At 45.2% G+C, this 13,302-nt stretch overlaps 1 protein-coding gene across 2 annotated transcripts; it reads left to right on the top strand.

Annotated features, from left to right (window-relative positions):
* Positions 1–3,386: 3,386 nt before the first annotated feature.
* On the top strand, positions 3,387–11,655 carry PRDX3 (peroxiredoxin 3). Of its 2 annotated transcripts, none has more exons than XM_027597143.2 (7): positions 3,387–3,480; positions 4,830–4,965; positions 6,225–6,366; positions 6,923–7,058; positions 8,098–8,201; positions 10,159–10,324; positions 10,658–11,655. In XM_027597143.2, exons 1-7 carry the CDS (start codon positions 3,445–3,447, stop codon positions 10,709–10,711), a joined length of 774 nt encoding a protein of 257 aa, XP_027452944.1. In that variant the 5' UTR covers positions 3,387–3,444; the 3' UTR covers positions 10,712–11,655. The 2 variants fall into 2 exon arrangements, with proteins under 2 accessions (XP_027452944.1, XP_027452943.1); XM_027597142.2 differs by having other exon boundaries at positions 3,418–3,480; positions 4,815–4,965.
* The last annotated feature ends 1,647 nt before the right edge of the window (positions 11,656–13,302 follow it).

Genomic DNA, 13,302 nt, shown 5'->3' with positions numbered 1-13,302 from the left:
ATAAGTGTCTTACCATTATGGTCACCCTTATTCCTCAGAGTTAGCTTTAAAAGAAAAAAAAAAGGGGTGCCTGGGTGGCTCAGTCAGTTAAGTGATTTCGGCTCAGGTCATGATCGCAGGGTCGAGTCCCACATTGGGCTCCCTGCTCAGCAGGGAGTCTGCTTCTACCTCTCCCTCTGCCCCTGTCTCCACTCATGCTCTCTCTCTCAAATAGATAAATAAATAAAATTTAAAAAAAAAAAAAAGCAGAGGGGCACCTGGGTGGCTCAGTCGTTAAGCGTCTGCCTTCGGCTCAGGTCATGATCCCAGGGTCCTGGGATCGAGCCCCACATCGGGATCCCTGCTTAGGGGGGAGCCTGCTTCTCCCTCTCCCACTCCCCCTGCTTGTGCTCCCTCTCTCGCTGTGTCTCTCTCTGTCAAATAAATAAATAAAATCTTTGGGCGCCTGGGTGGCTCAGTTGGTTAAGCGACTGCCTTCGGCTCGGGTCATGATCCTGGAGTCCCGGGATTGAGTCCCACATCGGGCTTCCTGCTCAGCAGGGAGTCTGCTTCTCCCTCTGACCCTCTTCCCTCTCGTGCTTTTTCTTTTTTTAAGATGTTTATTTATTTATTTGAGAGAGGGAGAGAACGAGAGAGAGAGAGAGAGAGAGAGAGCGCACATGAGAGGGGGGAGGGTCAAGGGAGAAGCAGACTCCCTGTCGAGCAGGGAGCCCGATGCGGGACTCGATCCCGGGACTCCAGGATCATGACCTGAGCCGAAGGCAGTCGCTTAACCAACTGAGCCACCCAGGCCCCTCCCTCTCGTGCTTTCTATCTCTCATTCTCTCTCTCTCAAATAAATAAATAAAATCTTAAAAAAAAAAAAGAAAGAAAACCCTGTACCTATTAAGCAGTCAGTCCCCCTGTCTCCTCCTCCCAGCACTTGGCAATCGCCAATTTGCTTTCTGTTTCTAAGGCTTTACCTATCCTACATATTTCGTATGAAAGGAACCATACAACATTTGGCCTTTTGGGTCTGGCTTCTTTTACTTAGCATGATGCTGTTTTCAGTTCATCCATATTACGGTATATATCAATCCTTCATTCCTTTTTTATGGCTGAATAATATTCCATTTCAGACTACAGTATGATTTTGAGCTCCAACATTACAATCCCCTTTCCTTTTCAAACATCTGTTCACAAACACATTATGAGCACCAATTAAACACAAGGCAGGTACTAAGGGGAAATGATTGAGAAATTTGTAGCCTCTTGCTATATATATACTTTTATTTGGATTATGACATTTAAAAGTGCCCAATCATAAGTGTACAGCTTCATGAATGCTCACAAAGTAAATACAACTATTACCTTTAAGCCTGTCAACAGATAAAGTATTATTTGCACCCCGTACTTGTCTTCTCATTACCCTCTTCCAATTCTCGTTTTCCTCAAGGTCACCACCATTCTGACTTCAAACACTATACACTAGTTTTTCCTGTTTTTGAACTTCATATAAATGGAACCATACAGTGTCTACTTTTTCATGTCTGGCTTCTTTTACTCAGTATCATGTTTGTGAAACTCACCCACGTTGCTGCATGTCACTGCCGTGCATTCATTCTCATTGTTGTATAATGTTAATAATATCCTAATTTATTCATCCATTCTATGGTTGATGGGCATTTGTGTAGTTTTATCTCTGTGCCATTATAATAGTGTTGCTATGAACATTCTAGGCTATGTCTTTTGATAAACTGATGTACACACATCTTTTGGGCATATATCTAGAACTCAAGTTATTTGAGTCATATATTCAGTTTTACTAAATACTGACATGGAATTTTCCAAAATGGTCACGCCGTTTTAGATTCTCATCTCTTGCTTCCAGGGTAGTCCCTTCCAAAACATGGGGCTAGTACCCACTGCTGTACTAGTGGTACATAAAAGGATTTATGTGAGGAGCAAAATAAATAACATCAAGTCCCAAAGTGAGAAAATTATTACCCTCTTAACGCTCTTTAAATCCTTCTGATTACATAAAGAGAACCCCATGTGATACCAGGATGCTGTTAGCCACCTGTCTCCCTTTTTACAAAGTCTCAGATTTTCAGCAGGCAACTGTACCTAGTTGCTACTTAATAACATTTTGTTTTAATGTATTTATTTTTTAAATATTTTATTTATTTGTCACAGAGAGAGCGGGAGCACAAGCAGGGGGAATGGCAGGCAGAGGGAGAAGAAGGCTCCCCGCTGAGCAAGGAGCCCGAGCTGGGGCTCAATCCCAGGGCCCCAGTCTCAGGGCCCGGGGATCATGACCTGCGCCAAAGGCACACGATTAACCAACTGAGCCATCCAGGAATCCCTAATGTATTTATTTTTTTATTTTTCATTTTTTAAAAGATTTTATTTATTCATTTGAGACACAGAGATAGAGAGCATGAGCAGGGGGAGTGGCAGAGGGAGAGGGAGAGGGAGAAGCAGACTCCCCGCTGAGCCAGGAGCCCAATGTGGTGCTCCATCCCAGGACCCCGGGATCATGACCTGAGCCGAAGGCAGACTCTTAACCATCTGAGCCACCCAGGCGCCCCCCTAATGTATTTTAATTATTTTCTATTAATAGCAAGTTACAAGGTTTTACCATTGAAGTTATTTAACATTTTCTTTCAAATAAATTCATTTACGTTTTTCAAAAGTGAGTCAACTTAAAGAAAATAGTAAATAATATATACAGATTCAAGAAACTATGTTGGTAGTGGAATGACTGGTGTCTGGAAAACACCTACTTAGAGTCTGCATCTACCGTAAGGCCACCGTGTGATTTTTATCTGTGTTTGATGAGCTTGCTTCAAAATACCACGCTCACCACTGAGCACTTGGCTTTACTAATCAACAGAAAGCAGAATTTAAATTTGTCCCAATTCACCCAATTTGGGGAAGAGAGGCCAAAATGGAAGTCCACACACCATCCCAAAGGTTTTCAGAACACCAAAAACTCGACGTGTCTGACCCACTTGGCTTAATAATGGAAAAAAAGGTCTTTAAAATTAATTCCATCTCCTGCAGAATCCAGAAGGCTCTACCTGACGCCTAAACAGGAAGAAGAATCTTTTGCAGAACGGGTAGAACAGTCATCCACACAGGTTAACCATAAAAATCACAAACTCCCCAGCTGGATTAGTCCTTTTCAGGTTGGGGCGGCGGTTAGAAACAAAGTGTTGTTTTCCCAAGCATTTCGTTACTTAGAAGCCACAGCGGGCATTTCCCCCTCGGAACTGGGGCTGAGACACCTGACAAATAAGTCGACGCGAGGAAGGTCCCAGCAAAAGACGGGGAAGTCATCTTCCCCGCCCCGGCTCCGGCGCAGGCCCCGCCCTGCCGCCGAGGCTCCGCCCCGGGGCCGCCCCCGCACGCCCCGCCTCCTCCCCTTCCCCGGCAGTCCCGCGAACCCCGAGCGCACTGAAGATGGCGGCCGCAGTGGGACGATTTCTCCGGGCTTCGGTGAGTGGCTGCCGGCAGGGGACAAGAGCGGAGACACAGTAGTGGTTCCGACGACGTGCTTCCCAGACAGGATCCTGCTCCCTGTGGTCTGAGGGCCCTTTCGCCGTTCTTGGCGGGCACCAGCGGGTAACGGACCCAGAGGCCTCGCTTCTAGGGAATGCGCCTGCGCAGAACCGCCCCCTCCCAACTGTCCTCTCTTCCAATCCCTCCTCTCTCCGAGCGGGGGTCCTCAGTCCTCTCTCCACCTGAGCACCCCGTCCTGGAGGCAGGGTCCCTGGCACTTCCCCGTTCCGTAGCTACTCTGTGACCTTGGACACGTGACTTCACCTTTTCGAACCTCAGTTTACTGTCCTCGCCCAAAGATAGAATGATGCCTTCAGTAAGGCTTTGCAGTAATAAGCATCCACTAAATGGTGGATGGAAACCAAAGTGGTAAAGTACAAAGTGCTAAAGTGCAAAAGGCAATGCCCTCCTCCCATCCCCCGGGTCTGTACCCGCGCTTTCCCCCTGGCAAAGCCGAGCACCCTCTTGGTACCCTCTCTTCCCTTTCTCCTGGCGGGGTTGAACGCAAGGCTCTTCTTCCTGAGTCATGCTAGACACTGTAGTTGAGCAAACAATTCCCTTGAGCCCTGTACGAATTTTCCCAGAGGGTGAACTTTGCTCTACTTGTTTGCTTGTCTGCGGGGCCTTGTCTTTTCTGGGAAAACCTTGACATGATAGAACATACTTAGTGGATCATGCTGGTAAAGGGCGTAAATACACGGGACCTGGCCAAGTCCCCTTGGTTTTTGAACCCTCTGTGTTGTTCTTAAGAGCATGGAATCTTTATGGCTTTATAATTTCCCTCTGCCTTGCAGGGTTTTAAAAAATTATTTATATATTTTTAAAATAAAAGTATATACTTAAGCTGTACAACGTGATGATTTGATGTACATATACATAATGAAATGATTACTTCAGTCAAACTAACATCTCTTCACATGATTACCTTTTTTGTGTGTGACGAGAGTCCCTGAAATCTACTCTCTCAGCAAATTCCCAGGGTTAAGTATGGTATTATTAAGTATAGTCATTGTACCCCCGCATTAGATCTCTAGATTTATTCATCCTACATAACTGCAGCTTTGTACGCTTTGACCAACATCTCCCTGTTCCTCTCTTGCAATCTTGAAGCAGAAGGAAGCAGAAAGGAATGTTAAGAACATGGAGGTTCACTCTGTACTCTTAGAGTTTGGGGTTTGGTATTTGGTTCACAGGAGCAAGGAGAGCGGAGGCGACCAATGATCTAATGCCTTTCAGCAGCGTCAGCCTTCGGGCTACTTCCTAATATAAAGTGTTTCTCTTTCCAGATTGCCCGACATGTGAGTGCTATTCCTTGGGGCATCTCTGTCCCTGCAGCCCTTAGACCTGCTGCTTCCCGAAGAACATGCCTGACAAATGTATTGTGGTCTGGTTCTGGTCAAGCAAAATTCGCTTTTAGCACCAGTAAGTGTTATGCCTTGGTTTGACCCCGGTAATATGAATCATCATCTCAGGACATGGGCTCTGAACCCAGGCTATCCATTAGACTCACTTGGGGAGCTTTTGAAAGTATACCACTACCCCAGTCCCACCGCAGACAAATTAAGTCAATATCTGAGGTGAGACTGGGACATCATTTTGTTTTGTATTGTTTTTTAATCTAAATGTTAGCATAACGGTATTATTAGTTTTAGATGTACAACATAGTGATTCAAGATTTATATACATTAGGTGGTGACCACCATGATAAATCTAGGTACCATCTGTCACCATACAAAGCCGTTATGGTATTATTAACTGTATTCACTATGCTGTACCTTGCACTCCCCTTTTTGTAACTGGAAGTTCATACCTTTTAATCCCCTTATCAGTGTATTTTAAAAGCTCACCAAATGATTCTAATGTCCAGTCAGGACTGAAAATTACTGAGGCAGACTGCCCTTGTGTCGCATTTCCTTGTTGGTCACCAACACCAGCACATCCTCCATCTCCTACTTGAAAATCTCCAGTGATCACTCTATCCCTTCTTTTAAGAACAAATTCTATGGGGGCACCTGGGTGGCTCAGTCGGATAAGCGTCTGTCTTCCGCTCAGGTCATGATCCCAGGGTCCTGGGATCGAGCCCCGAACTCCTCCCCTCCCCCACCCCGTGTCTGGCTCCCTGCTCAGCGGGGAGTCTGCTTCTGCCTCTTCCTCTGCCCCTCCCCCCACTCATGTTCTCTCTCTCTCAAATAAATAAAATCTTTAAAAAAGAACAGATTCTAGCCTGATATTTAAGGGCCCTCAGAGTGTGGCCTTCCGCTGTTCATGCTTCGTCTCTTATGCTTCCTTCCACACACACCTCTCTGTTCTATTCAAACTGCCACGGGCTGTTCCCCACACCTTCCCTGTTCCCTCTTCCCTGTCCTGCCTGGACATGGCAAAATCTGAGCCGTATTTAGAATCCATGCCTAGGCTCCTTTCCTCCTCAATTCTATCTCAATTTCGTCCCTACCATCTTCTGGCATCATCTTTTTAGTCTTTTCAGTCGCCATAGTACTTTGAATTGAATTTGTGTACCATCTAGAACTACGGAAGGGGGGTTATTACCTAGACGTAGGGTTGAACTGAACCTTTTAATTAATTTATACTACTAATTAATTACTATGAGAGATTTGAATGAAGTCAGATAGGTGTGTGATTTAGCAGATGATGAACTACATGTGCGTGTGGGCTTCCTTCAGGTTCCTCATACCACGCTCCTGCCGTCACCCAGCACGCGCCCTATTTTAAGGGCACTGCCGTTGTCAACGGAGAGTTCAAAGACCTAAGCCTTGATGACTTTAAGGGGAAATATTTGGTGCTTTTCTTCTATCCTTTGGACTTGTAAGTGTAATTTCTGTGATGCTTTAATGTCATTTAAGGTCCCTGCTTCCACCCTGACATTTCCTATCTCTGGTTGCTCTTCTGGTCAAGGGAAGGGTTCTTTCAGATCCTTTTATCACTGGTGGCCTTGCTGAGGACAGCTTGCATCTGTACAGTAAATACAATAAATAAATTTAGAGGAGGGGATGGCATTCTTTTTAGTGGGGTAGGGTTTCAACATGGCTCCGTTTTATGTGCTCCGGAGCTGTGGTTCCCATAAGCCAGTCTGTAAGGAAGTTGTCACTGGCCTGGAGGAAAAGGAGAAAAGTAAAGATAATAAAATGACTTTTCTCATAAAGCTACTTTATTTGTTTCTTTATTCTTAGAATATGCCTCTTTTCCCCTGCCCACCCCCATTTTTTGGTATGATTCTTAAATAGGTGAGTCTGGTGAGAATGGTTAACTGTTTTTGCCTTCTTCACCTTTAAGCAGTTGAACTAGTTTTTCGGCTACCTGTTTAAATTTTAAATCCTTGTTTTTAAATTCTCTGTTGGGAATTTCTGCCCTTTTTTTCTAGCACCTTTGTGTGTCCTACAGAAATTGTTGCTTTTAGCGACAAAGCCAATGAATTTCACGACGTGAACTGTGAAGTTGTTGCTGTTTCAGTGGATTCTCACTTCACGCATCTCGCCTGGATCAACACACCAAGGAAGGTATAAACCTCAGTGGCCCTGCCTTTGCACTTAGGAGCCTAAAAACTGAAAAGATCCCATAAAATACTAACCTAGAGGGGCGCCTGGGTGGCTCGGTCGTTGGGCGTCTGCCTTCGGCTCAGTCATGATCCCAGGGTCCTGGGATCGAGCCCTGCATTGGGCTCCCTGCTCGGAGGGAAGCCTGCTTCTCCCTCTCCCACTCCCCCTACTGGTGTTCCTGCTCTCGCTATGTCTCTGTCAAATAAATAAATATTAAAAAAAAAAAAAAAAAAGACTAACCTAGAAATTGTAAAAGCATGACTAGTCTGAAATGGGCTATTTCTAGGTCCTAAGCTCCTGGCAAATTCTGTTAAACTCTGTCCTTATCTCCTTCGACATTGCCTGGATTTACTGCCCACTACACATGTGTTTTCCAAGGTACAAACAGTAACGGAGAACAGGCCCAGCAGGGTGGGGGCAAGGACAGTTGGGATCCGATGCCTCCTCTCTCACGGGTACCTTGTAGATCCCACATACCCTGCATGGCTTGTGGGATGGTGGTTAAGTTCTCTGATTTCAGTCTTCTGCACGATCACTATTGCTGCTGAAAAACGATTGGGAGAATCAAAATTTCTAGCCGTGTTGCTGGACTATCAGAACCAAATTATTCAGTCTTTATTACGCTTCCATTTTTATGCTACAGAAATTAATCTTCAAGTAAAAGAATACATCGAGAATTAGAAAAAGAAAGGTCTCCAGTATTAGCTGGGTTTAAATCCTGCCTCTGTCCCTTTCTAGCCATGACCTGGAACAAGTAACTTAACTTTTGTGTGCCTCAGTTTCCTCGTGTGTAAAAAGACAATGATAGTAGTATCTGCTCCAGGATAGTACTGGGAGGAAGTGAGTGAACAGAAAGAGCTAAGAGCAGTGCTCGGTCCACTGTCAGTTCTCAGTTGCTGCCACCTGTCGCCATTCTTGTTAGCCTCAGACATCAGTTTGCATGGCTGAGAATGGGGAGAGCATACGGTGTAACAGCCAGTCATGTCCGCATTTTTGTTAGAATGGCGGCTTGGGCCACATGAACATCGCACTCCTGTCAGATTTGACAAAACAGATTTCCCGAGACTATGGCGTGCTCTTGGAAGGCCCCGGTGTTGCTCTAAGGTAAGATCATGTTTCTTAGGAACTTAAACTTGTTTTTCACGTTTAGCATCATCCCACTTCTTAGAGGACTTACAGAGCCCTCAGTAAAGCATTTTGAAAACCAAAAAGCTTCCATTCACTGTAGCCTTTCGTAAGCACTGATGAGTGCCTTCTGCGAGTGTCGGCCGTCTCGGGATGGCTGAGATGTGTCTGCCGCCTGCAGCAGCCTGTGTCTCTTTCTGAGGACTAGTGTGTCTTGGTCACACTGCTGCGCTTGCCCTCACCACCTGGGAGCTGCTGTCGTGGGAGGCACACTCCTGACATGTCCGGAGAAAGGGAGACTAGCAGACTGTAGGAGTCAGTGAGCTGGGGTGGGTGAGATCTTGTTCAAGCCCTGGAATCAGACCAGAGTTTGATTTTTTTTTTTTTAATCTCACCTATTATTTAACAGCTGTATGACTTTGGGCAAGTTATTGAACCTCTTTGAGTCCCAGTTTTCCCATAACTAAAATGAGAATGGACCTCCCAGGTTGGTTGTGGGGACTAAATAAGGTGAGGCGGCCAAAGTTTTTAGCACAGGTTCTGGTAGCGTCATGACTCCTGTCCCAGAATGTCACTTCTGTCCTCATTCATTCAGTGGCTAGATCTTTATTCCTTTGAGTGTGAAAGCTTTCTGTCTTTAACAGTCCCGTATGCAAACACAACCTTCCTGGGGGTGGGGGGATTAGACCTGAAGCCTTACAGTGGCATCTTGATGGTCACTGAGTGAAGGGGGGTTGGTCAGAACTTGATCCCCAGGGAGCAGGCAAGGACCCCACTCTGATACGCCTCACAGTTTTGCTGGGGCCTGGCTTGAACCTGCTCACCTGCTCTTGTTGCCTCACTCTGCTCTGGCCTGCTTTCCTCTTGGGTGACACCTGGAGTTGTAGTTCTGGGAGCCACCTTGGAGCTTGGGCCTCTTTTACTCCGGGAGATTCTGTCTTCCTTTAATACACAAAAGCCCGGCTTTGTCCTCCCAGGACCCCCTTCCCTGTGAGGTCTTGCTCATTTTGCCATTACTTCCCTACTGGTTTCACTGTTAGAATTGACAAGGGAGGGTAGCCAAGTCTGGTTTGGAAGATAAGGCTTGCTTTCCGGAGTCTGGGGGCCCTGCATCTGCACCATGGACTCCAGCTTGGCTCCGCTCTTGGTCAAGGAGCTTACAGCAGGACCCCCTTGAGCCTCAAAGCCTAGACCCCCAAGAGCTGGGTCCAGGGAGGAAGAAGCACCTTTCACCTTGCCTTTTTCTTTTACTTGTTTTTTCACTGCATGATTAACACTTGGAATGCCACACCCTTTTAAGACAGACTGTTAAAACCTGTGGTTGACCTGTATCTGCATATGTCATAGTAACCCCAACACTTGCACAGAAGATGATCACAGACCACAGGGTAGGTCATTTCATTATGCTGCTGCCAAGTGATAAAGAGTAACAGTCTTGGTTTTTCCTTTAGATTTCTGCTCAGCCTAGACTTAAGGCCAGTAAATTCTTTCTGCAAAGATTTCCCCAGGGGATTCTCCCCCCATTTACCCAAGAATTCACTCATTTCATCAGTATTTACTGAATATAGATAAAATACATCTCTGTCTCTCCTCATCTGCCTCTGGTTTCTTCTCATGATTTGATACAGCCACCCAAAGAACACCGAAATCACTAATAAGTTAAAGAAGTCTGCTCTCTCTGACTTTTAGACTCTATAACTTTTCTCTGTGGGAAATACTGCCTGTTTTCCACATTGGCCTGGTCTAGTCACACCTGTGTGTGGCACGTCATCAGTGAGAAATGATCAACTGTGTGTGTAACAGTGAAAGCCCCACGTTTAAGCATACGATGGAGTTTAATGCTTTATTGAGGAGAATTAAAGACAGAAGCGGGTAGAAGTTAGACTTTGTTCTTGTGGTTCCGCTGAGGTACTAATGGGGATAAATCCTGATGCAGAGGTCTCTTCATCATTGACCCCAATGGAGTCATCAAGCATTTGAGTGTCAACGATCTCCCTGTGGGCCGAAGTGTGGAAGAGACCCTCCGCTTGGTGAAGGCGTTCCAGTTTGTGGAAACCCATGGAGAAGTCTGCCCAGCAAACTGGACCCCGGATTCTCCTACAGTAGGTTTTCCAAAGGCAGTGAGACCCCAGCATAGGGTCCCAGGTCCTCGCTGCCTCCAGGGCTCCTGGCCTAGAGTACCTACAAAAGGAGCCCACCCTTAGAGCAAGTGTGCAGATGGTGTGCAGATGGGTGAAGCTGCCGAGGGGCAGGGTTTGGGGCGGGGCCAGGGATTAGGCAGGCTGTTGATGTAACCTCCATCCGTGTATTTTAAAGGAAACAGACCACGCTTTAAAAAGTTAAAAAAACTTTGGGTTAAAAACTGAGAGCTTTCAACTCACTTTTGAGACTTACCTTGAAGTCAGCTGCCTAATTAAATGTTTTTGTATTTTCAGATAAAGCCACATCCAACTGCTTCCAAAGAATACTTTGAGAAGGTAAATCAGTAGATCATCCCATGTGTACCCACCTCTTCTCACATCAGGAAAGAGCTGCAGTTGGAACTCACTTTGAGCATTTCAAAGATGATTATTTATAGAAGACAAAACACCAATTATGCTTGTATTCATAAATAATACTCTAAATGTTTTAGTGACTTTGTAACATTGGCTGAGGCTTTTAAATGTCCTCACACACTTAAAGCATCCTTTATTGGTAACCTCTTGATGGCTGGCTAGTTTATAGAATGCTAGTTTACCTGTTGCTTGGATTATCTTTAATGGAAAGAGGAAACATTCTTTGTTGGCCTTACTTGAACCTTCGTGTACACCGGAATAGTACAACACTCACTGAAGCTTCTGATCAAGGGTCCTGAAAAGTTTCTTCTTGCATTTCTTTGTACAAAACTGAATTTTAAGGTAACAAAGATCATACATAGTTTTAAGGTGTTAACATCAGTGGTCTAATTTAACTCTTGCAATGAATGGATATGTACTTGAAACAAATGAGAATCATGTTTTTAAAAAACACGGTGGTGGGGCGCCTGAGTGGCTCAGTCGTTAAGCATCTGCCTTCTGCTCAGGTCGTGATCCCAGGGTCCTGGGATCGAGCCCTGCATCGGGCTCCCTGCTCAGCTGGAAGCCTGCTTCTCCCTCTCCCACTCCCCCTGCTTGCGTTCCTTCTCTTGCTGTGTCTGTGTCAAATAAATAAATAATCTTAAAAAAGGCACAGTGGCAGAGTGACTTAGGTGATCGCGCATATTTCTCGTCCCTGAGATTAATATAGTTATTTTACTTGTTAGCTGACATAGGGTCTACATACAATTCCAGATATTGATTGGGTGTAATTATAAAGGATATTTATCGAGTCTAGGAATTGCATTTTGAAATCATTGTAATTATTTTTTCTGAAATGCTCAATGTGTAAAGTACATAATAAACATATTTTAAAAATATTTGCATGTTTAATACCATTAATTGTTGGTTCAGCTTATATTATGGGGCTGTAGTTTTCCTTCTTATTATATCAACCAACATTTGTGGAGCATTTAACTCAGGGCCCACAAAAATGAGTAAGATGCTGGCTCTACACCCAAAGAACTCAGGTTCAGGCAAGAGAGAGATGAAGCATTTATTCGTTATTGTGGCAAATCCTGAGTGCCTACCACATGCCAGGTGCTGTTTTGCAGGCCCAAGGGTGAATCAAAAAAAGACAACCCCCTTCCTTCATGCAATTACATTCTAGAGGGGGAAAACCAATAAATACGATAAAAATACATAGAATGTTTGGAAGGAAAATAAACTGCAGCAAGGGCTAGAGCAGAGAATTGAACAAGCTAAGGACTTTGGATTCTCTTCTAAGATGGAAAACATAAGGTTTTGACAAGAGTCACGTCAACTTGTTCTAGGAGGATCACTGTGGCTCCTTTGTTAAGACTAGACCGTAAGGGTCCTGAGAAGAGAAGCTGAGCTGGATTTGTGACATACTTGAGGGTAGAGCCATCAGGATAATATCAGTGTGCTAAATACTATGGCACAATGGATGCATCCCTGGGGCATAAGGGGAACACTGAGGAGGGGCACCTTACCCAGCTATGGGTGTGGGAAAGAACTTCCTGGAAAAGGAGATGAACTCTTGAGGCTATAGAAGAGTGAGCCAGGTGAACTGAGTAAAAGAAGCTGTCAAGTTACATTGGCCTGAAGAAAACATGAGCTGGTTTCATGTCCCTGGAGGGGAAGGCAAAGCAAGGCAAGGCAAGGGATGGAATAGGCCAGTGGGCTATTAAAGGCCCAAACAGGATTTCCAATGGACCCAGTGTCATATTAGGACTTTCACATGTTTTAACTCATTTGATTCTCAACAAAACCTTAAAATAGGTATAATTATTGTCCTCATTTTACAAATGAGTAAATAGACGCACTTATATTGACTTGACCAGGACCATCCAAATAAGTAATCGGTGGTGCTGGGTCCTCAACCCAAGACTCAAGAGGATCCCTGAACTCCTTAAACATCCAGGAAGATACATTCAACACCCATAACCCCCACCCACCGTAGTGCAGGGCCATCGGGCTAGGGGAGGCAGCAGCAGGAGGAAGGCAGGTGCATTTTTTCTCTACAACCAGCACCTACTTGATCTGGTATTCAGAGGAACTGGACCTGCCGCAGTGCAGTTTGCACTGTGTGTGGTGACCCCATCACAGGCCAAGGCAGGGCCCCACACTTGGAAGGGGACCTGGGCCTGGTTTAATTCTCTGATACCGACTTTTTTTAAATTACCTTTTTTTTTTTAATTTATTCATTTAGAGAGCACAACCGGGAGGGGCAGAGGGAAAGGGAGACAATCTAAGCGGACTCCACACTGGGCGTTAGCCAGGGGCAGGGCTTGGTCGCTCCACCCGGAGATCAGGACCTGAGCGAAACCAAGAGTTGGAGGCTTAACCCACTGCACAACCCAGGTGCCCTTAAATTCTCAATCTTTTTTAAATAAGGGGCACCACATTTTCAAATTTCACCGTGAAAATTAAGTAGCCAGCCCGGACTATCCCGTGCCCTCTACACTGGACTTAAAGGGCAACTGAAGATTCTCCACCATAATGTC

This window comes from Zalophus californianus, chromosome 15 (genome assembly GCF_009762305.2).
Source record: "Zalophus californianus isolate mZalCal1 chromosome 15, mZalCal1.pri.v2, whole genome shotgun sequence".
NCBI lineage: Eukaryota > Metazoa > Chordata > Mammalia > Carnivora > Otariidae > Zalophus > Zalophus californianus.
This window is presented reverse-complemented; position numbering and strand designations above follow the sequence as displayed.